The 24,475-nt window shown below is 35.3% G+C and overlaps 1 protein-coding gene and 2 long non-coding RNA genes across 3 annotated transcripts; all 3 read left to right on the top strand.

The window, feature by feature from the left end:
* Window positions 1-2,027: 2,027 nt before the first annotated feature.
* On the top strand, window positions 2,028-3,710 carry LOC124438585. The gene is made up of 3 exons (XR_006946141.1): window positions 2,028-2,383; window positions 3,353-3,455; window positions 3,648-3,710. It is a non-coding gene; the product is annotated as an uncharacterized LOC124438585 (long non-coding RNA).
* A 2,990-nt stretch (window positions 3,711-6,700) lies between these two features.
* On the top strand, window positions 6,701-7,436 carry LOC124438837. The gene is made up of 2 exons (XR_006946176.1): window positions 6,701-6,889; window positions 7,222-7,436. It is a non-coding gene; the product is annotated as an uncharacterized LOC124438837 (long non-coding RNA).
* Window positions 7,437-8,352: 916 nt separating this feature from the next.
* On the top strand, window positions 8,353-18,971 carry LOC124438814. Its single transcript, XM_046989030.1, has 11 exons — window positions 8,353-8,579; window positions 10,429-10,801; window positions 10,874-10,898; window positions 10,992-11,044; window positions 11,399-11,540; window positions 11,681-11,901; window positions 12,533-12,665; window positions 13,168-13,328; window positions 13,761-13,869; window positions 13,971-14,082; window positions 17,362-18,971. The coding sequence occupies exons 2-11, from the start codon at window positions 10,436-10,438 to the stop codon at window positions 18,353-18,355; spliced, it is 2,316 nt and encodes a 771-aa protein (XP_046844986.1). The 5' UTR covers window positions 8,353-8,579; window positions 10,429-10,435; the 3' UTR covers window positions 18,356-18,971.
* Window positions 18,972-24,475: the final 5,504 nt, after the last annotated feature.

Raw genomic sequence — 24,475 nt, forward strand, 5'->3', positions numbered from 1 at the left:
ATGTCAACATTGCAAGTGGAATAAAAGGAGAATTTATTTGTGTATTGGTAAATTCACTTCAGTTAGAAGTTGTGCTCACAACACTACTTTTTCATATTGTAACTCTATATCGGTGCTACTGAGTTCGGTTTTGTCTGCATTTTCGACATACACGTGAAGCGCTATAAAATTAACGTTGCATTCTTGTGACCAGCTGTTTTGGAAGTAGTGTTGATGAGAACCGGCAAGTTTTAGTCGAATGATAAAATGGTTTCTCCTGAGGCAGTGATTCACTCCGACGGTACTAATTCGAGTGAAATAGACGAGGGTGTTTCCTACCCCAATGCAGAGCCCGTTATCGATCTCAATTCCGTCGGCGATGCCTGGTTGATTTTATTCAAAGTTCACTGGATAACGTTTTCAATATGTTTTAGTCTTTTAGCATTGTATAATGGCTATCAGTTATACAAGACATTCCGCCTGAAGAGCACGACGAGGAAGAACTACATCAGTATTGTCCAAGTTCTTGTCATATTATTCGGATTGACCAGAACGCTGTCTTTAAGTATTTCGCCTTACGATATCATGAGCAACACACCAAAACGCGTTCCGTACATTGTGCCTCGCTTGCTGTTTGCCCTTGGCTATCCTTGCCTTTTTTCTGGGTTCACATTTATGTACAAGATTTTTATGTTACTCAGCAAAGTTCAGGTTATGAAGAAAAATCCGATCGGAAGCAGAGTGGTCACTGTAATTCTTGTCTTGCATTTTCTTGCGGTGATTTCTGTGGAATTTCTCACAAGATATGTTAAAGACGTGGAAGTGCTGTTGGTTTTTGTGCCTTTATTACTTCTTTGGATGTTTGACTACCGCACTTTGTTTACTTATCAGTGGAAGGCGTGTGCTAAAAAAAGAGAGAACAATTCAGAAATCGCTTCTTAAATTTGACGACTCCAAAGCTCACCACCGCGTATCACCAAATGGTCTAACGGCAAGGAAAAAAATCTTAAGAATTACACTCTTGACGGCCGTATTTGGTTTGCTCTCTGCTCTGTCATATAGTTACACAATAGTTCTGGTGATTAGATCTGTCAATGGCGATACATTTTTTCTAGAACCTTGGACATGGCTCATCGTAAACAATTTTTTGAGGATTTTCGAGTTCTGCTTAGCTGCAACAATGAGTTACGCTGTTGCCTCGAGTTATCCACGCAATGCCCGTTCGGCAAGAGCTTTGTATAACACAAAAAGTAGCTACGCTTCCACCATCAGTGTTAAAGGAGAGTCTTCCTTGTGATACAAAGACAAATAATACATTTGACTTAAGCAACATAATGGAAAAGCAATCATAAAAGTATATATGTGTAAATTCTCTTAACGATTCAACACAACAGTACCTTTATTTGTACAATAAAACAGTTCTCCCGGCTTTGGTCAGTATAAAACCCTCTGACTTATTTATTTTATGCTTCGTTAAACAGACTTTCTCTTCGACCAGAAATTATTTGTCATTCTCATCATTATAATGATGAAGGGTATAGCTAATAAGATGTCATAATGTTTCCCAAACCGAACAAGCTCTTAAACAAGCGCTTCTTAAATCCAAAATTCTAAAAGCAAATGAGCCACAAATTTCTTTGTTTTCCTGAGATTTTTGTAAGCCATGCATCTGTTTTAGTATGTATTGAATTGTTAATTACAAATAAGCAAAGTGTTGTATGATTAATTTTGATACGTGCGAGAACATCATTAATGATGCTTTCTATGTATGTTTATATTTGTGTCCTATTCAGACAAACCAAAATGTCAAACTTTTGTTACATAAAAGGACAACGGCGTCGCGTTGTCATGATTTGTTAATAAACATGACTTTTTGTCTCTTGAATTAAATTTACTTATTTTGAAACTTGCAAGAATATCATTCGTGATGCTCTATATGTGTCTTGATTATGAAACTGTGTCCTATTCATGCAAACCAAGATGTGGAACTTTCTTTGTTTCAGTGGACAAAGCATCACGTTGTGATGAACGTGACTTTTTGTCTCTTGAACTAAGTTTTTTAAACCCTGCGGTTTTTGTTATGCAATTACCAATATATATTTTACATTTTTTGCTGCAATCTTTATATATTCTTCATTAACTGGGCTTAAATATGAAGAAGTCGGTTTTAATTTGCTGACATCTTGGTTTGAAGATTGAAAACAAAAGATTGGTCATTGCGTCAATACCTTGAGATGATTGTAACCTTTTTGAATAAAGAAATGTTATCGAGAAAGCGATAATCGCAAACGATAGGTCAATTTGAACAAGTATTTTTGTTCTAATTTTATGAAAATGTTCTGTCAGAAATAAATTTTTGAAATGCTGGATGGAATTTGTTTTAATAGATGTTTCTGCATGGAAAGTACGTTATTATAATTTTATTTCGTAAATAAAACAACTCATGATAGAATTTGCTCTTCATTTCCCATCTAAATTGTGAAAGACGATATTGTCTACGTAGATAAAATACTAAAGGTTTTTACGACAGTGAGCTAAAGGCAAGAAATAAAATTGGCAGAAACGAAATATATTCTATCATCATCATCATCATCATCAGCCTGTCACGCCACTGCTGGTGGATGGCCTCCACATCTTTCTCCACTCTTCACGGTCTTGGGCTCTCTGGGTCCACATGCTGCCCGCTCTCTGCTCGATGTCATCTCTCCATCTCCTTTTTGGTCTTCCCTTGCCTCTTTTCTTGTTCCACGGGGTCCATTCAGTTGTTTTCTTTTCCCATTCATGATTTTTCATTCGGGCTAGATGTCCTACCCACTTTCCTTTTGCTTTATTAACTTTCTCGATGACATCCTTCACTATTGTTCTTGCTCTCAGGTCTTCATTCCGGATCTTATCTCTCCTCGTGACACCGAGTATTGATCTTTCCATACTCCGCAATGACTTATGGAGCAGAGACGTGGGCACTTACCAACCATCAAAGAGAGAAACTGGCAATCACCCAAAGGAGTACATATTCTATAACAACTTTAATTCTTCAAACTTTATCTTTCCACTTCTTTTTCTCTCCCCTAATGTTTTCTGTAGAAAATCTTAACCTTGATAGTAACTACATTAAGAAAAAAAATTAATTGAATTACATTAGAGAATTTGATATTAAATTTCCAAAATTTTCAACAATGCAATTTTTTGTACTCCACCAAGACAGCTTCATTGAGACCACTTTAGTTAGTTTCGAATATTGTTATTACGACGTTTGTTTTTTGTTGGCTGGAAATAATAACCTTATTTTCTCGTGTTCAAAAACAGTACGAATATCTTCTTGTATAAGTCGGAGTCAAAATGTGTAACATCTATGTTTCTTACATCCGTCTAGAAATTGATGCTGACTATACATCATGAATGGTGGATATTATTGAAAATAAATTTCTTGACAAAGATCATGACATTCGAGATGATATACATGATGTATTCAAGAGGTATGGATTTGCTTTGGAAATATAACATGAAAATTGTACAAGAAAACCCGAAACAAGTAAAAAACGTTTTGCCGGATTAATATTTTTGTGATAGGATGATGTCCTGTCATTGCAAGTTATAATTAATGTTGCGTTCTAGTCATTCAATCAAATTTTTTGGTGTTCAAAAATACTTTTTTTGTTTTATTGTAGTTTGTTGTTGATTTGTGAAGGCTACAGAACAGTGGGTCCAAATAAAAAAATGCCATATCCCCATTTCTTTGTCATAGTTGATGACCAAGAAGGAAAATCTGAAGAAATTTTAAGAAAAGAGATCTGTGATAAGTTTGGATGGAAGGCTTCTATTTTCATTGAATTGAAAAGTAAATCATTGAGAGCACCAAAGTTTCGACTGTTATCAAACCTCCGTGTTGAGGATACTACGTTGCCAATAAATGGCAACCTGCACTTTGGCAATATCAACAGTTTTGTTGACAACAATAGTTCTCCAAGTAACAGCTCTCGTGGCTCTCTTACAATGATCTGTCGTAACAATAAAAAATATAATGCTTTAACTTGTGCACATGTTGCTTGCGTTACAGACCAAGTTTGTGCCTTCAAAACATTTGTCAAGGAAATGAGATTTTTATCATAATTGATAACGTGAATGCCAGAAAAGAAAATGACGGTAATAAGTATTTCTACCAGCCACTAAACTGTGACGAGGAAAAACAACTGGGTACTTTCCCATGTGACGCCAGGGGCGGATCTACGGTATGTCAAATCAGTCACGCGACTGATGTTTATATAGTTCAAAAATTATTTATCAAAATTAATGGTTACAATTTTTTGTGATCATTAAATTCCCGTTCTGTAATCGTTTGGATTTCATCGTCAAAATTCTGTTTTATAAATGAAAACTTATATAAATACCACCTTAGTAAACAGATCAGTAGATTTTAACATGTCTAGAATTATATTAACTGGCTGACTGATAAGCTGGTGGCTCGACTGGCTCAACCATAACAGAGTTCAAGAATGCTTATTTAAGCCATTCCATAGGTCATTAGCCAGATCAGTGGACGATCTGAAATAATCTCGACCGATAAGCGGGGTGGCCAGACCGATAAGGAAGTCCAATTGCTATCGTGTAATTGGTATGTTTAAATTTTTGTCTTACTATGATTGTTTGACCGATTTCGACTGATAGGCAACTGAACTAACATAGTCAAGCTCACTGTCTGAATTAAATGTTTGATCGTTTCATAGTAATTTTCTAAAGCATGATATAAACTAAAATCAGGTGGAATTTATGGAAATCTTCACAAACTCATACATTGAAGTGAATGCTGCTGTCCAGGCTGTGAATTTTTTCAAGAGGGTGAACAATTCATTGATGAATTGTAATTAAATGCTTGGCAAAGACGATCTCGCGAGAGACATTTCAATCATTGATGTTGAAAAGCAAGCCATCATTATTTAGAGTTCTCTTAGCAGAAATTTGCATCCAAAATCGTAAGTAAAGGACAACTGAAGTGCATGCATGACTGTAAATTATTAAAGTAAATTTATGCGAGTGTGTGATGCGATGTATGTCAATATGGCGTATGGTAAGCAGATAGATGCTTCTAGAATTGTTGTTGCCGAAGGACTTTTAGCTATGATTTCTTTAGTGCTTGGGGAATCTTGGCCGTTTTATGGCAGCAAAATTCTTCCTTCCTTCAAATGTTTTTCAATGGACAAAAAACTGAAGCCATAAGGTGCCATGCTATTATTTACCATATTAATACAAATATTTGGGGCTGTTCAGTTTATGATCATTGATCATTCAATCATTGGATAGTTATAATACACATTTACTATAAACTGTGATTATGAGTCTTTCTGATCCACAAAGCTTTTTATTTTGACGATTTGACTGGAATGGTATTAAACCTGTGTATTTCACATACATGAATTGTTGCCCCATATCACATATTGACCCCTTTTGTAACTGAACACCTCATGTAGAGATGTCTAGGTGTGTTGATCTATGGCTCATACCACATTAATTGCCAGAAAGTCCTAAGGGCTATTGATGTATGAAATAAATTTTCTATAAAGTAAAAATGTGTTCCTAGGTATGCAGATTAACCTTGAAATTTGGCAAAACAATAAAGTATTTTTCATGATCACTAGGTAATTTTTCTGATGATTATTATAATTTCTAAACTAAATTATTTCAGATTTACATTTAATCGAGCTTTGATCATATGAAAATATATTTATCATGACCAGTAAGCATGACACATGAACCAATTTTAACATTCATGTAATTATATGATTAAAGGCCTGTTGGTTACATTCTGTTTGTATTGGCAAATACAATGCTACTGGTAATTGATATATAGCACACCTTGAATATACTTACAGAAGATAATAGTCTTGTGAAATGCATAATAATCATCAATGGCATTAAGCTGTCCTTAATTGCAAATTTTCACAATTTTATAATCCTTGTTTAATCTTTGGCAGAAAAATATTTTGAGTTTTTTCTCCAAAGGTGAATTTCCTGTACTGTATATGGAGATGGGTAAAGGGTTACAATAAACTTGCATGGTTTGAAGTCTGACCTTTTCTACATCTATGAACTGTCCCTTGTAATCCCTCATTTCTAACTTAACTCATTACATACAGGTTTGAATGGGGTCTCTAGGGGTGTTTATACCTGACAACTTGGTAGAAATTTTTTTTTTTGAAAAAAACGTAAGCAAAATGTGTTGTTTTTACGCAAAAAACGATGCCCACATAAACAGTTTGTATTGCTCTAAAACGCTGAAATGGCATTTCCAAGGCTTTGAAATTCAGAAGAGAATGCCTCGGACCCTCTCAGGTGCGGAACGCCTCGGGCGTTCCATGACTGATGTTTGAAAAATACTAGATCCGCCCCTGTCTGACGCAGTTAGTAAGTTGAACAATGAAGTTCATATGATGTTATTCCAGTCGGAAATAAAGACGATTTAACGCGTCTTGGTACAGATGACATGAAGAGTTTTGCTTTGAGATTAAAAGTAGCAAATAAGGAGCTTTATCATAGAGTGGATAATGGCAAGGATTTTGTATATGTTTGTACAAGTACTCACATTAAAGGCTTAATTTGTCATAGAAACTATTCTTATGTCTGTGAAAATCAAGAAAAACCATTTTCATAAATGTCGTGAAGGTAAAATGCGATTATCAATTTCTTTAGGACGGTGATTCAGGAGGTCTTATTTATTTCAAAGATAGAAACAATAGTTGGCAACCATTTGCGTATGGTGTGTGCGAAATGGGTGAAGAATATGACATTTCTTTTGGTCCAGAGAAAAGTTATAAATACTTAAAACTGGATAAAGTTTTAAAGGTGCTCGATTTGAAAGATTGTGAATTCTTTTAAGAAACAGATACTAATAATCACGAAAATTCATCTGATGAAGGTAAATCACGGCTAATAGCTAATTGTATCTAAATAAACTTCTAGAATTTGATGTAAAGTATTCTTCTCGGAATTTTTTTCTATGCAAAAAATATTAACAAGACAGATTAGATTTGCGACAAGCTTTCTCCGATGTTTTCAGTGGTGTTTTTTCGTCAATAAAATAACAATGTTTTTTTTCTTATACTAGCTTTTTTTAACAATGGATTTTTTCTCAAAAATTTGAGAAATCTTGCTTTTGTCGTGAATCATTTTAACACTTTGTTTACCTATTATAAATCTTTACGTGATGAAACTTTTCTTTTCTAGTTTTCATTTTATTTTACTTTATAGATGTCGACTATTGAGCTCATAAAGGATGCTTTTTCATTTCTCGAAAATATCCACACAACCTTTCAAACCTTTCAAAAAGGGCTGTAAATAATTTTTAGATGTTTAGTAATTTTAAGGATTTGCAGAGCAAAATTTTTTATGCCATTGTCTGTTTAATGCGAAAACATGTGAAAGAGGTAATTTATTCGAGAAATAAAAAATTTTAATGCCTGCTATTATTGTGGCTTTTGGCCAAAAGAATTTGATCAGGCCAGACGGCTATGATTTTGTCAACTATTCTAAGCTGGCATGTGGAAGATGTTTTGTGCTTGAATTTAAACACATCTTTTCCTGTCATGCATCTGTAGACATAACAGAAAAGGCAGTTCTTATTAACAGTAACCCTGAAACAAGTCAGACAAATTAAACTGTGGCGTAAGTCTCAATCGTATATTTTGTATATTAAATGACTTTTTATGAGACCTGTATCAATAATCAAAGTACTGTGGCATGCATCCATACACTTAAGTCATGCATATAGCTATTTTTTTAAAGTTCCTGTTTAAGGTATCTCTATTTTACCAACTCCTTAATGTAAGTTGTTTTAAAGAAAAACTTTGAAAAAATTGATAAAAAGTTGTGTAAAGCGGACATTCCATAAACTTCTATATCCTGAGAATGAAAAGTGATATAAATGAACTGTTTAGAATATATTGTAATTTTCAAACTTACGCTCAAAGAAAATATTATCTAAACAGCATAATTTTTGTTTCATATGCTCTTTAAGTCCATGATATATTATTAGAATGTAAAAATGAGAATATGGAATTTTCATTTATGAAATTGGAATTTCGTATATGAAATTGGAATTTCACATATGAAATTGACACATTTCATATATGAAGTGTTTCAGATTTACATAAGTTTCACATATCATTTCATATATTAAAACAAATGTGAAATTTTCGCAAGGGCTTTAACATTACACATCCTCTCAAGGAAGTTGCAGGAGGCTATCATCCAAACATTGCCTCAAAAAAGAGAAAAAATCAGTATGCGGCTATTTTAAATATATTTCACACATTCTGTGTAATGTTTGGGGCTGCTGTATGGATTAGCAATTTGAATGTCATGCATTCGATCAAGCATTAAGTAAATTGTAGGGGTTCAAACAACTATTTCCGCTGTAATTCTACAAATGTTGGAATTTCCCTTTAGTTAGTCATTTGCTTTGATATAAATGGTTTTATAATTGAGCATTTCAAGTATGCTCTGCATTATTCATCCCAACCTCCGAAAGAAATAATCAGCTTTTGTAGCATGATTCTCACGATAAATTCTGTCTGGAGAATGTGTAAGGTTACTTAGGAAAGCAAGAAGTAAGTATTACTGTTGTTTATTTACATACCTATATACCTATATATTGATAATAAGAAGAAATTTCACAAAAAAACTACAATTTCATCCCGACAAGGCTGTTTCGTGATTTCTCACTCTTAGGGGATAATATTAAATGAATTAGCAATTGTAGTTTTGTGTACTTTCTTCTTCTTACAATATTTACGCCCTGCTTCAACGCATCGAATACTGTGATTACGGAAATTCAAATAAACAATACTTTCTATATATACCTATATACGTTCGTAAGACAAAACTTGCTATGTAATTGTGCCGGAAAAATCGTTGTCGCAACTGCTTAAGAACGCAATATTTTGGATTTATTTGTAAATTGCAACATTTTCTAAAATCTTATTTACGGAAGAAGTGAATTTAAACTTCAACCAAGTTTCAATTCTTGTGTGAAGACGCAACGATTTCCGTTAGATAAGTTTTGTTTAATTGATGACGCAGTTTTGATATTGGACAGTTTCTGTCTGCCTAATTTGTCCATTAGAGATGATGCTTCCTTAAAAAACAGTAAATTTATAGTTTACTGTATGTTAAACTTTGATTTACGAGAAGAAGTAATTAAATTGATTACGTTGCATTTTCTATATTTAAACAATTATTTATATACGAGTAACGTTAGTTCATAATGTAAGGAAGACAAGATTATAGACAATATAATGTAAGGAGGATAAGATGGAGCGAGGATCTTTCATTATCAAACAGAAACATTCGTTTGTATGTTTGCCGGAAAATTTATTTTGACGTTCTTTCACGGCTCGTTGCAACACGTAATAACCTTCAGCATCGAAGTTTTCAAGTGAGGAGTGAATTGCTCAAAAGTTTAAACATAGGGCAAGATAGAGTGTGCCTACTAAAACAATACAACGTTCTGTATGTACAAAGGCAATTGATACAATATATATTATATACTTGTATATATTATAGCTTATAATTAAATTATATGAATCAAGTTGTAGCCCAAATATTGGTTGTTCCTAAATTAAATTTTTTTTGTTTTGAGACGTAAAATTTCTTTTAAATCTGTTTAGTTGCTCCATATGGGCTGGTTTGCACTTGTTCATAGTTCAAAAACGCGCTGCTTAGAAGCGATACTTGCGCATTAACTACAGTATATCAATATTCTATAAGTCTTTTTCCTGATGCGATAGCATTATACGATTTGGCTATGTGTGACTCATTTTTGTCATTTCATCATGTTAGTTTCAATAACTAGCTATGCGACTTCACTGGGCAATCACAGGAAAATCACATGGCTAAATAGCAGCTTATAGTTTATTGTTATTTTCGCACATAATTAAGTATTCATCTGTAGAGTATGTTGCTGTGAATGCCATATGTTTGTAATAATTTGCCAAAAAATATATTTCCATTTACTTCTCTCACAATGAAAATAATAATTGTTTTACATACCGTAATACTGACAAGTAAAGTAAATGGTTGTTCCAATAAGTTTTCAACGCTGCCTTTTTGCGTATAGGCTGCTGCGATGCTCTGATAAAACATCGGATGCTTCAATACATGCATGAATGTGCTGAGTTGACGAATTTCAAAAAATTAAGAGTAACAATTTTGCTAACAAATCTATATTGTACTAAGCGTGCATCATCACTAGTGATTCTTAAAAATGTTTGAAGTTTGACGCTGTTTTTGTAAAGATAGCTTATAGGAAAGGGAAAGTGTATGTTTTATTGTTTTTTTGTTGCATCAAGTATTTCGATCTGCGATCTGCGTGATGAATAACTACATCATGTAGAGACACTCGCAATGAACCATTTTTATCATATTTTGTGATGTGTATTTGATTTATTTTACTTTCAGCTGAGCTATGTCTCTTGCTATTGTTTTATACACTTTCCAAGGAAGAGCTGTGGATGAGCTTTCAGTTGAAAAAAACGAGATATTGGACGTTGTCGATAACAATGATGAAAACTGGTGGAAGGTGAGGAATCTGTATGGTCGAATTGGATTGGTGCCTGTAAATTACTTGGCAGCCCCCCTTCCTGACCGAGAAATTGCGATCATATCTCGCGGACGAACCTTAGCTAGATATGAGAGCGAAGACGAAAATGTACTATCAGTTTACAAAGGACAACAAGTTACGATTTTCGATAAAAATGATGACTATTGGTGGTACGTTGGAATCAAGGGGCGAATTGGCTACCTACCTAAGAAGATAATAAAAGATTTAAAAGTAAGTTTCTTTAAAGAAGACCATAATATTTTTGTGATATGCTAAATGTTTATATATTATGCATTATTATAGCAATCTAACGGAAACGATGAACAAGGTATGAAGCCTTAATGCAGTTCGAAAATAAAAGTGGCTGTTTTGATGATTTGTTTCATTTGAAAAATCTTTTTGTTGTTTTTTTGAACTATAGAACAAAAAAAGTTTTCATTACAAGAAATTGTGCCTTCAAAAGCTTTATGTGACGTAAGTGCTTAAGTTTGCAAAACTTCAAATCACAAAATGTTATTAGCTAATACTGCTTCTCAATATACTAAATTACTATGATCTAAATCAGCTATTGTTAAAACTTTGCTGGACAGAGGGTGCTTTCATGCATGACAGAAATTTACATAAGTGCGTGTTGTCAATATAGTTCAGTTTGTATAAAAAATGCTCATTGTATAACAGCATGTTGGCTTTTAAATACTTTCAAAATTATGTTTCAGTAAACGACGTTTTAACTTACCCAGCAACAGTAGTTATTTGCATTAGTCTTTTTTGTTCTAATTTTCATTAAGAAAAAACTATATTCTAAAGTAATTTTTTTTCCATGTCCAGGAAGAAACTGCTGTCCTTTTCTCGTTTCAAAAACCTCTTCCAACAAAGGGGCAATATTTATTTACCTTTAAAGGCGAACATAGCGAATTAACTGTTCTTGGTAAACTGCTCAATACTTTCACCTTAAAGATCAGCACGCCAAGTAAGTACATTTTTTCATGATTACAAATGTTTTTGAGATATATGCCTTATTTTTTATGTTCAAATTTTATTCAAGATGTTAAGATTTCTTTAAATGTCATTTCTTTTTACAATATTAATAAAATATCAAATGTTTTCTAGTTTATTATCCTGCAGAAAAAACAAAAGTGACTATTACTTATCAACAATCTGGATCCCCACAGCAGCTCATCGCCAAGGGAATTGATTTCATGTTCGAATCTAATACAGATATCGTTTGTCACATATTAGAAGGGGGAAGAGTTTCTTTGGATTTTGTTCAACAGCTACTTGAAGGCATTGACAGCAGAAAGTTTGAGGTGCCAAAAAAACAAAAAGACCTGGTAATAATCTGTGCAGATATAACCATAGCTACAGTTAAATATTTTATAAGAAAGAGATTGAGCTATCTCGTACATAATGTGAAAATGTTTAGTTTGAAAATTATGTTTTATGAGCATTTGAAATTGGGTAGAGTGTGGATATAGAGTGCCAAAATTGTCAAATAAACCTGGGGCAAGGTGTCAATGTGTGAAACACTGTTAACATAGTGGGATTAAAAACATGGTTTCCTGTATTGTCTTAGACTGCAAAAAGTTCTTACATTCTGGTGCGTGAAGCATGTGTTGTTTAACTCACATCGACATACAATTCTCATGTGGCAAAGACATTTAATGTATTATTCATTTGATTTATATGTGGGATAATTGCATTACAAAACATGGTGACAATGACAGAGTGGTGTTTATGTAAACTTGATAAAATCCACTCTACTTAACTGAATCATTTAGAACAAAGAAGCATCTTTCCCTCGCCAAAATGTAGTGATTAGTCTTTGTATATGAGAAATAAATTCTTTATCTGTTCAAAATTACTGTACAGTTGCAAATCTTGCGGACAGAATCTTGGGTGATCGTATTTATTCGTTTTCCTCGAAGCATATAAATTGTTATAGCTAAAGTTTCTTATTTTCAGAACAAAGACGAGGATTTTTACGATGACGTGCCTTTTATAACTGAGATCATGGAAAAGTGTTATGACAGATACATTATCGACAATTATCAGTATACTCCCATGGCCATGAACGTTGACGAAGAAGTATATGACGGTATACCTAACTTAAAACCTATTTTAAGGCATACTTTCCTTCATGTAACATAGTAATACAACAACTTCATAATTGACTTTTTTTGATGAAAGCTTTAAAAAGTGGAGTAGCTATTTTTCTTTGCACTCAATGTGCTTGTTAAAAATTTGCATAAGATAGTCTTATCTGTTCTTGAGACGGCAACACAGTACATAATATGAAAAGCTGAAACTGATGCAAATCTTTAACTTTACTGTGTGACAGTTATCCCGATCACTCAAAAGTAAAGCCAAAAATAAACAAACAAAAAACTACTGCTACATGCCTCTAGGTTTTGCATGGCTTGATAAATATTCTTTTGCCAACAAAGAAATTCCGAATGCCATAATATCACCATCTGCGTAATCATCTTGATTCGTCGAATGATTTTGGTACATTTTTTAATACAAAATCACTCGTATGATTACAAAATCACTTGTACTTTTTCCTGGGTAGTTTACCTTTAAAAATATTTTAATTTTAGACTTGAAAAGTATTGATGACAACAGGAAGGATAGAGGATTAAATGTTAACCAAAGAATGTCAGAGGAAGAGGTTCTACTTGCTCTTCTTGCAAAGTGCGTGAAAGCAAAACGCATAACAGAAATACAGGCACAACAAATAGCAAAGACATTGTGTTTTAAGGTACCAGATAATGCATTATTTGGTTGTGTAGTTTGCTTTGCTTAGGCATGATGCTTTGATGAAAATCGAAAGAATATTAAACTTATCTGTATTACAGTTACCAGGATTGCATTTAGTCTTAGCGCAATATACTATTAAGCGTTTACATGCAGCAAACATTAAACAATTTATCTAAATACATATTAGTTTTAATTAACAGTAGCAAACGCGAAGTGCACGATGTCGTCTTTTAGGAGAAACATCACCAGTTTTTTAATCAATGCCTACAGCCATAAATTTCTAAAGTTTTATCAAATCAATACAAATGATTGTGTGTCAAGAAACAATTGAAAATGATTGCTTGAGAAAAAATCAGACAGAGAATATTTCGTTTAAGCAACTCAGTGTCATATTACATCATATCTGTATTTAATTAAAACGTCCAATTTTTAGACGGGCGCTTATCAAAGAACAGAAAATTTTTACAAACTTTCCGCCCCTGGCAATCAGTATTATTTTACAAAAGTGGAGCCAGTTTACGAAGATATCGAAGATGATAACGGTAAGCTTGAATTTAATCACAAGTATTATTTCTATTTTTGGAATGCAATTGAAGAGATGAAATATCACACTGCGTGTGATATTTAATTGTCTGAATTTTAGAACAAACCAAGTCTAGCTGCACTAAGTGGGTCAACAACGTTGAAGTCTTTAAAGACAGGTTTCTCGACGAAGAATACAATCTTCGAGACGACATACATGACATATTGAAAAAGTAAGTTTTTTTGAGAGGACTGGAGACTAATATTCGAGTGTTATGTAGAGCATAATGGGATAGTTGTTAATTAATAAGGGGCCTGGACCTAACTGTTATTGTTTGTTTTGTTTGTTTTTTCGTAAACGAATGGCTTCTGTATTTTGTTCCTCAATATATGTTTTACAAGATCCTTATTTCGTGAAATAGACTAAGTCTTATCTATGATAAACAACAACTAAGCCACCTAAAACAGCAGACGAGCTAAATACACACGAAAAGATCGGACGACCCAACACTGTGAGTAGTTCAAAACGCGACACGCCGTCAGCAACAACACGGAACCTATTTGGCCAAGGGACAGGAGCAAATCTATGAAATTTATCAACCCAAGGGAAGCCTTACAACCAAAGTAACGATAAGCACCGATAAAGGCATCAATAACACTCCCTCCTGACCCTGAGATAAAGCAAAAATTACAATGTAAACCACCATCTTATCGATTGCGAATATTTGGCGCCATTTTCCCGACGGCGCTGATTAATTACAAGTACTTCCCATTCACTATTAGCAGGTCGTAACTTTACGCGTGCAAGAAAATGCCGAGGTAAAAATGCTCTTGTCCAGACTGTGAATACGAGACAGAGGAAGCTGAGGACCAACTCGCAGCGGTATTATTACAAATTCACTCGACCGGCGTTCACAACAACAACCAAGCGACAAACACACCCACGGGCATCAACGCCACAGCCAAGATCGAAAAACTCAGAAGGTCAACCATATCCGTAGCCGGGTACGGTGAGGTGACGTATTTCCAAACACGCTGGCAGGATTATGTCGAAGCCACAAAAACGATCGGCATATACAAAGTCATCCAATTACTCGAATGCTGTGACGAAACGCTTCGTAAGGACCTCACCAAAAACGCTGGCGGCACCCTCACAAACAAACCCATCGACGACGTCATGGCTGCAGTCCGCGAACTCGCTGTACGAGAGGAAAACACGATGCTGGCCCGTATCAAACTGCACAACATGAGCCAGGATCGTGACGAAACAATTCGCAGCTTCGGCGCACATCGTCGTAGACAAGCCAGCGTATGCAAATTTACGATTAACTGTCCCAACTGTGCAACAGAAATCAACTACGCGGACAATATCCTCCGCGACACATTACCCGTTTGGATCGCCGAGAGCGACATCAACCTAGACCTGCTCAGCGATAAAATTAAAATATGACACTGGAGGAGGCATTTCTGTTCATGGAAGCCAAAGAAGCTGGCAGACGTTCGGCCACACATCTCCTTAACAGCCGAAGCATCGATGCAACCAGAAGCCAATATCGCCGCGGCAAACAAGAAAATATGACCCAGGGCGTGCAAACCAATAAAATCGGACTATGTTCCTACAGTGGCAAACATGGCCATGGTAGGAACGCCCCACCCAATGTCCGACGACGAAAATGCCCGGCTTACGGTAAAATGTGCGAAAACTGCGAACGCCCTAACCACAACGCTTCCATGTGCAGAAGCAAAGACAAAGCTAAGCGTTGGGATGCAAAACACAACGCAAACCGAGACCAGGAGAACGCAGTGCTTGATAGCCTGTGTATGACCATATGAACGTATGCTGCAGTTTAGAAAACTGCTAAAACCCTGCACGAAGTTTTATTGGGATGAGGAGCTCAACGCACTCTTTGAGGAATCCAAATCCGTAATCATAAATAAAATCCATGAGGGTGTTTGCATCTTACCTACACCAACCATCTCACTAGCCTACCCCTTACAGTGCATCTGTGCGGATTATTTCCACTACAAAGGATCCAACTATCTCGTATTCGTAGACCGTTACTCTAACTGGCCTATTATCAAATAAGCCAAAGACGGCTGCGACGGACTAATCAATTGCCTACGACGCCTCTTTACCACCTTAGGGATTCCAGACGAATGCGCTACTGACGGTGGAGCTGAATTCACCGCCGTCAAAACACGGCAGTTCTTCAAACGATGGGTGTACACCACCGCCTCGCCTTCGTTGCATTCCCGCACTCAAATTGCCCCGCCGAGGTTATCGTTAAAACTGTGAAACGTCTCATCACGAACAATGCCGGCCCTACTGGTAGCCTCAACACAAACGACTTGCTGTTCTACAATATCGTAATACGCCTGATACTGATACGAAATTATCACGGGCCCAATGTGTCTTCGGTAGACCCATTAAGTCCATGACATTTGACATCACATAAGAATACTAAACCAAACAGGAGCGTACCCCACAAAATGGACAAGACTGGCACAGCCATCGAAGTCCTTCAACACCACGAATACCGCGTCAAAGTTGACGGGTCCAACAGAATTACACTAAGAAACAGAAAATTTCTCAGGCAATTCACACCTGTACAAGAGCAGTCACCCAAATATACTACTGATACGGACCTGCTGCCAATACCAAAAGTCTCACTGGACAACCCTACTCCCAACAAAATAAAACCAGCCAGCAGAAAACCAACACCGTCATTACCACGTCTAGGACCGGAGACACAGACTGATACCCCGGAGCCAGCACCACTACCGAGCATAGATACCGCAGATGGGACTTCACCAAACGCAACCAAGATACCTGAGGATGCCAGAGAACCCACACCAGCGACCACAAAGCCTAGCAAGTAAGCACCACTAGCTCTACGCCGATTACTCGATTTCAGCAAGAAAGGGCTATTTGAAAATTGAGATGATGAACAAATATCAAAGGACAACTTTATATTACGCTTTCCAAAACTAGAAAAGACTTTGGGGTGGATAGAGCATAATGGGATAATCGTTAATTAATAAGGGGATTGGACCCGACTGTTATTGTTGTTTATCATTCGTAAACGAATGGCTTCTGTATTTCGTTCCTCAATATATGTTTTACAAGATCCTTATTTCGTGAAATAGAATAAGTCTTATCTATTATGCAATGTCAGTTTTCTAAAATTGGTTTTCGTATAATCTTAACCACCGCCATTTTACTTTACATTAAACGATTTTACTTAGGCAAATTCTGAAGCAACGATTGCCAACAAATAACTTGATCTTAATTGCAGTGGGGATGGCGGACAGCATGTGAAAAGTTCTTCGATGACAACGCTCTAAAACTGATATAGCAGGACTTTTTGTGCTACTTGTTGCAGTCCTGATAAACTGCTTTTGGAGTTGAGACATGTATAGAAATTATCTTATAACAACATCCATTACCCAAAACTAGAGCACATTACTCATTTACCATTCCTTTATAGCTATTTTTTGTCCCATACTTTTAGTTTGCCGTGGGTTTGTGAAGCTTATGGTCTACTGGGTCCAAACGAAAACATGCCTTATGAACATTTGTATGTCACAGTTGATAACGTAGAAAGAAAATCAAAAGATATTTTGAGAAAAGAAATTGATGATGTGTTTGGTTGGGAAGCTTCGTTTTTTATTGAAATCAAGAATAAACCATCAAAAGCAGTAAAGTTTCGACTGTTATCTAACCTCCGCCCTGAGGATAGCACGTTGCCATTCAATGGCGATATTCACATTCAAAATAACGATAGTTTTCATAACGATGATTTTCACGTGAACAGCAGCTCTCACGGTACTTTAACAATGTTCTGTCGTAACAAAGAAAACTATTATGTATTGACATGCGCTCATGTTGCGCGAAATGAAAATGATGGGAACAAATATTTTTATCAGCCACCCAACTGTAACAAAGAAAAACCACTTGCACTTGGTACTTTTCCCTGTAACACGATCAATAAATATAACAGTGAAGCAGATATCATGTGTATTCCAATCGGTAAGAAAGAAGATTTTCAGCGTCTCGGTGGAAATGAAATGAAGAGTCTTGCCTTGAATTTGAAAGAAACAAATGAAGAACTTTACGAAACGGCAAAAAGCAAGAAAGGAGTTGTGGAAGTGCGAACAAGTAATCAAATTACGGGCTATATAAGTGAGCGAAATTTTTCTTTCATTGACAAAAGTTCGAAATTTATTTTCAAAAATGCTGTGAAAATAAAAAGTCGTAATCCATTTCTGCAGAATGGTGACTCAGGAAGTCTCGTTTATTTCAAAGATCGAGTAAATGTTTGGCGGCCTTTTGCTTATGCCGTGTGCAAGATCGATGATGATGATAATGGCGATGATGATGTTTATGAATACGATAATTATGAAGATGCCGAGAAATACTATTTGTGTTTAAAATTGGATAAAGCTCTGAAGATGCTTGATTTTAAGAACTCTGAGTACTTTCACAACAAGTATCTCGTAACATGAAAGCTTATTGCGATATTTTTAAAATTGTTTTTAGTTTTGCACTCAGCTATATTAACCAGTCATAGTATCGAATCTCATGATAAATTATTTTAATTGAGAAACTGCATTTTTGAATGAAGAAACCGTTTTCTGTAATAATGAAAATTTGCAAAAATTGTAAGACAGTGTGTAAGACCAATTGTATGCAGGAGTATTTTCTCCCAAAACTATAAGCTTATGAATAACCGTAGTTTTCTATAGTAAATCTACATATAAAGTGAACCTAAGAATAACTCAGTAAAAAACTAAAAATTTCCACAAACTATAGAGTCGTAAAACACAATTTTGTGAGCTTTAAAAGAATTGCAATATATTTAGGTAAAAAACTGTGTCGCAACATTTTTCGCAACAAATTCCTAATAAGATCAATATATTAGCTATTTCAGTTTAAAACGGTTTTTATCAGCATGCATCTGATTCACTAAAACTAACTCTAGTCATCTCCTAAGTTGAATCTTTCTTTAGATCATTAACTGTTTACTTTATAGAAAGATTTGTTGAACATGAATTCAACAATTCTAATGTTTACGGTATTTTTCAGATACACATCTACCCAATAATAAATTTTAAAATTTGATATTTTTTCTGTTTTCGCCTTGCAAAAACACATTCCTTAGAAACTTTTATAATGGATTGCATTAGTACAATTTTGGTTGAGATTATACAACTCAGAAGTAAGTTTTGTTACATTCATAGCTATGTTACACTTTGTGTGTCTTTTATCAAACTATTATTAATTTTAACCAATTTTTTGAGGTTTATGTTATTGAATATTTCAACCAATTTTAAATGCGTAAGGAAAATTTGAACCAATTTCTGTTTGATTGTTTTAACAATTGGCAACCAATTCAACATTTGGTAAGAAAAAACGAATTTTATATTGGTCCCTTTTTTTAACAATTTGTTGTTCTGGTTGCATCCGAAACTGACGTTTCTTGGTTGTTTTAGACACAAAGTTTTTGCAATGTGCAGTAAGATCCCAGTTGATTAAGATTCTTTAAACTCCCAAAACTGTCGGGATGCTAGCTGTCTTCAATTTCAACTCCATATCAACATTTTTACTTAGTAAACATGGTTTGAACAGTTTAGCTCTTCTCCGATCATTTCGTTAATATATGACAAATGAAGATTGAAATGTTTTTCGTTACTTGATAGTCACCATTATTTTTTTCATTAAGCTTTCTCTATCAAAAGATCCGGCTTGCGGATGATAACATAAAAAATAATTAATTGGAGGTGACTTATCAAGAGTTGATTAAAAATCCAAGACACAATTTTTTTGTTTATGCACCAGATTTGAGTATTTTCGCAGAAGGCCTTACTTTTCATACAATGTCTTACATAACAATGGATTTCATTAGCAATACTCCAGCCACCTAGCCATATCATAGGTGTTTGATACAACATGTCACAACTCAATGACGTAAGCCTGTGTGTGTTTTGCAAAATTTAGCTCAAAGAAGGGAAAAAAGCCTACTAGGAATTTTTCTTTTCCAAGAATTGATTCTGCCAATTTCGTTTAATGCCCATCTTGTGGTTCGTTTTAGGCTAGGGTTACGGTTTCACACTTTTTCATACGGGTGTTGTGTGAACATTACCCCATACCGTAAGAGTTTTGAATCGTTTCAAACTCTACCAGTATTATGTGAACGGGGTCTCAATTCATCGTATTTATGCTTCCAGGCATAATTATTTGCATTACTAACACAATAAATAATAAGTAAGTTACCAATATACATTCCTTTTGCTGCAAAGAAAATGAACTTGTTCTAGGAAATGTAGTTTTAAAAATTTCTTAATAAAAACCAAACGTATACTGTAATAAAAATGTCATTTTCAATTAAGAGCACGGTGTATTTCGGCAGACTTCTTTTCAGGTGTTCAAACAACAAGCATAGGCTAAGGACATTGTTTTTTTAAATCAACAAAACAAAAGGCAAACTTCATTAGCGTTTAAATGATAACAATGAGCTGCATTTTTTAAGTTTTTCACTTTTGCCGTAGTTTGTACGATGTGTGCAGAAAGTTCATCAGCACAAATTGTCAAACGTAAATGCTACATACTGTATTATCTAAATGGACTCTGCACGCTACTTTACACATGTTGACCAAGTCACTAACTATAATCTTTAGATATGCTATTCAAGATTCTTCATTTGAATGCTGTTGCTGAAACTAATTCCTGTCATGTTTGAGCAAAACTTGTTGAAAGTCCTGTTTGATTTTCTTGGGGAAAGAAGTGAAGACGTTTGGAATTACAGAGGTCAGTTACACAATCACTTTTTCGTCGCGTGATTGAGAAATAAAAGTTGTGAGTGTTAATTTGGAAAAAAATATTGTAGAGTATGTTCCATGCTATGCTTGTTCTCTTGGATAGATGGCCAGTGTGCATGACTATCGCAAGGAAGTCGTGTAGTTTTTTATTTTTCATTGTAGTAATGCATGTGTCATTCTCTCAGCTAGTGATGCTTTAGTAAGATTAAACTGGAATTGTTTAGTGCAGCAGGACTAAACTATTCTGTGCAAATGAAACTAGTAATTTATAAAAGCTCAAATGTGTGTCTATATAAGATATTTATTCACAGCTTTAGGAATCTACAATACTATTACAATTTAAGCACTTTTACAAGACATATATTCAAAAATTTTTTTTTCATTTTTTATCAAATACGCAAGTTAAAAAGTTTTCTATTAGTTTCTTAGAATAGTTTCCAAAACTGTTTTCGATCACATTATTCTTCAACTGCAAACAAATGTTCCACAAGTAATCGCATGCATAAAATTGGGTTTAAATTCTTTGTTTTTCTTTGACTTCGCCTCTTAACATGTTTGGTGGTCATGATTCCTCTTCACCACAGTCAGTCCTGGGTAAATTGTTCTTTAAGTTCACGTTTCTTATACCATTTTTTCGTCTTTTCCTATACTTCTCCCACCGTTTTTTTTGGTACTTCTTTCCATGCTTAGTTTAATTAGCTTATCAGCTCAATAACTGAAAATACCACTGTAATTAACTTTGTTGCACAGTTGCTCATTCCTAATTCTGTTTCCGCTGTCCTTCTTCCAATTTCCTCATTCTTCAACAAGTTTTTTAAGACTATGCCGAACATCATTCTTGATATTTTCATCTCTTCTCCGCCCGACTTTTTTCGTCTTTCCTCTTTAAAGGACAAATGCAAGCTAGAAGACAACGTTATTTTATTGTAATGCCTATAGCGTGAAAATAAGACGTACCAAGTTTCAAAGTCGTCCGCAAAATATTTCAAAAGATATTTAGGGTTATAATCGGTAAAAACACGACATTCGATGACCATTGCTAAAACGCTGTGAGATTGTTTAAGTCTGGGAACTGGGAAAGAGTGACGTATTTGTTGACATAAACAAGCATCGTTCTTAAGCCTGGTTCACATATGCCTGCGGTGTGCCTGCGAAATGACCGCCGACAAGACCTGCGCTTATTTATTGTATATGTGAACAATCGCTCGCCGGTAACGCAGGTTATCTGTGTCAACATCGGCGGCCTGCCGGGAAAGTTGACTAGAGTTCAACTTTCCCGGCAAGTTTGCGATATGTCTGCGGTATACGGCGGCAATTACATATATGTGAATGGTCCGCCGTTATGCCTGAACGATTTGTCGAATCCCACAATGCATCGGTCTGATGTGGATAACATGGCGGACGAAATAGCAAAACGCACAATACAAAGCACCGAAATGGACGAAAATAACAATTCAGACACCAATGAAGTTATTGAAACAGTCAAGAACAAAGCACTTATGGATACCATACGTATATATCGTGCTATATACGATAAATCGTGTCCAGATTACAAAAATCAAAGGATAAAACAAAACGCTTGGCAAGCTGTGGCAGAAGCTTTGGAATTGGACGTTGCAAGTGTGCAAAAAAGATACAACACAATACGAACAAATTTCTCCAAGTACATAAAGAATATTAAGGGAAAATCAGGCAGTGGTCGGGCAGATATTAAAATCAGGCCTGATTTAGAACATCTGCGATGGTTAATTACACATATTCGACATCGTCAAACAACAAGTAATTTTTCAACTTCCACGAACTATCCTCTTGGGAAAACTTCCCATGCATCAATAGAACTAACTGATGAGGGAAGCGAATCTAGTAAAGTTAGCACGGTGTTTGTAGACGATGATTCGGACGATATATCAGCCAGTTTTTCTGATCAAACCTCATCCAATGGAGGACAAGACTTGGATGCAGATATTGGTAGTGGTAATAATGATGCTATACAGATAGTCAAAGATAGTAAAACGCTTGACAAAAGAAAGATATGCTCATTAGAAGAAGAAAAATATTGCAGGCCATGGGCTAAGAATAAAAAAGTTAACACAGCACTTGGGTTTGAAAAGGAAGTCATGAAGACCATGCATGGCATCAATTCCGCCATATTGCAACTTTCTTCTTCAGATGCTGACATGGGAAACATTGCCAAAAATGATGAAGATACATTGTTTTGCTTGAGCTTGGTTTCCAAATTCAAACGCATCCCATCTTCACACAAGTCTTTGCTCCAGCTAAATATTTTGAAAGTGATGAACGAAATGGAAATGGAATGTAATGCCCAACAACAGGCCACACAAAAAAATCCATACTTCTTCTCACCCCCCTAACCCATGGATGCAGCACCATAATTTAAGTCAGCAAAGGATGAACTTCAATAACAATCTTGACCAAGGAGATTGTTAGTTTCTTAAAAGAAGTTAAGAACTTTAAATAGATGAATTATTATTGCTTGTTTACAAATTCCTCCCTTTACATTAGGGTTTTCAGGATTACATATAGACCCAAATATTGTATTTTGAAAATTTCATATTTAGCTGATAAACATTTCAGCATCTTTTTCCACAGTATCTAACATAATTTAGCTGCCAGGGCAAGGCTCCATAGTTGCTGTTAAAATATTCACAATAATGCTCTCTCACAGACTTTGCAGTAAATGAATAAGAATTGCTCCCAACTCGTCGAACTGCTTGCAAAGTGCTCTCATCCCCTTGCGTGATGTGTCTCCATTCCCCATTAATAATATTCTCAGATCCATCTTCAACATCAACAAAACCTTTTGGAATATAATATGCGTTTTGAGTTAATGACAAATCATTATGCAAGCATACAGTTGCTTGAACAATAAGATCTACAGTTGTAATTGCAGCTCGAATTGGTCGTCTATAAATTCTCCACCTAGCTGCCAGTATTCCAAAGGTGTTTTCAATGGTTCGTCTGCATCTAGACAATCGATAATTAAATATAGCTTGTTCTTGAGTAAGACCTTTTCCAGGATATGGTTTCATCAACCAGGTTTTCAACGGAAAAATGTCATCTCCAGTGATAACATAAGGCAACTTATATTCACTAACCATAAACGGTCCTGGTATGCCAAGTTGCCCATTTTCTATTTTTTTATTTATCTCAGTTTGTGAAAATATAGCTGCATCATTGTCACGCCCGTAGCTTCCAATGTCCACAAATAAAAACCTATACTTTGCATCACAAATCGCCATGATCACAGTACTGTGATAATTTTATAGTTGTAAAGAGAGATCCAGCATTTTGGGACAGTCGATGTTTACATGCTTTCCATCGATAGCTCCAATACAATGAGGGAACCCCCATTCCTGAAGAAACTCTTCTGCAACACCATGCCATTCCCTTTCTGACTTGGGAAGCTTCAAGTACTCATCTCGTAATGCTTTCCAAATTGCATCACAAACTTCTCTTATGATCATACACACTGTGCTTCTACCAATTCGAAAATTGAATGATTGGGATTCTTGTGAGTCACCTGTGGCAAGATATCGTAGTGTAACCACCAATCTTCGTTTAATTGAGATTGTTTCTCTACTCCGGCAACTTCGTTTCTTCATATATGGTGCAACTAAACTTAACAAATGCTCCAATCGTTCAGGACTCATTCTTGTGAACCTTGAAATAAAACGTGTTCATCTCAATTCTAGTAACAAGTTTGCACACAAACGCCTGATAACATTTTCAAATATAAAACTCATATAATCGAGCAATGCTCCTCGCATAAAATACAGCCCTATACCT

Source organism: Xenia sp. Carnegie-2017, unplaced genomic scaffold, assembly GCF_021976095.1.
Source record: "Xenia sp. Carnegie-2017 unplaced genomic scaffold, XeniaSp_v1 HiC_scaffold_19, whole genome shotgun sequence".
Lineage (NCBI taxonomy): Eukaryota > Metazoa > Cnidaria > Anthozoa > Malacalcyonacea > Xeniidae > Xenia > Xenia sp. Carnegie-2017.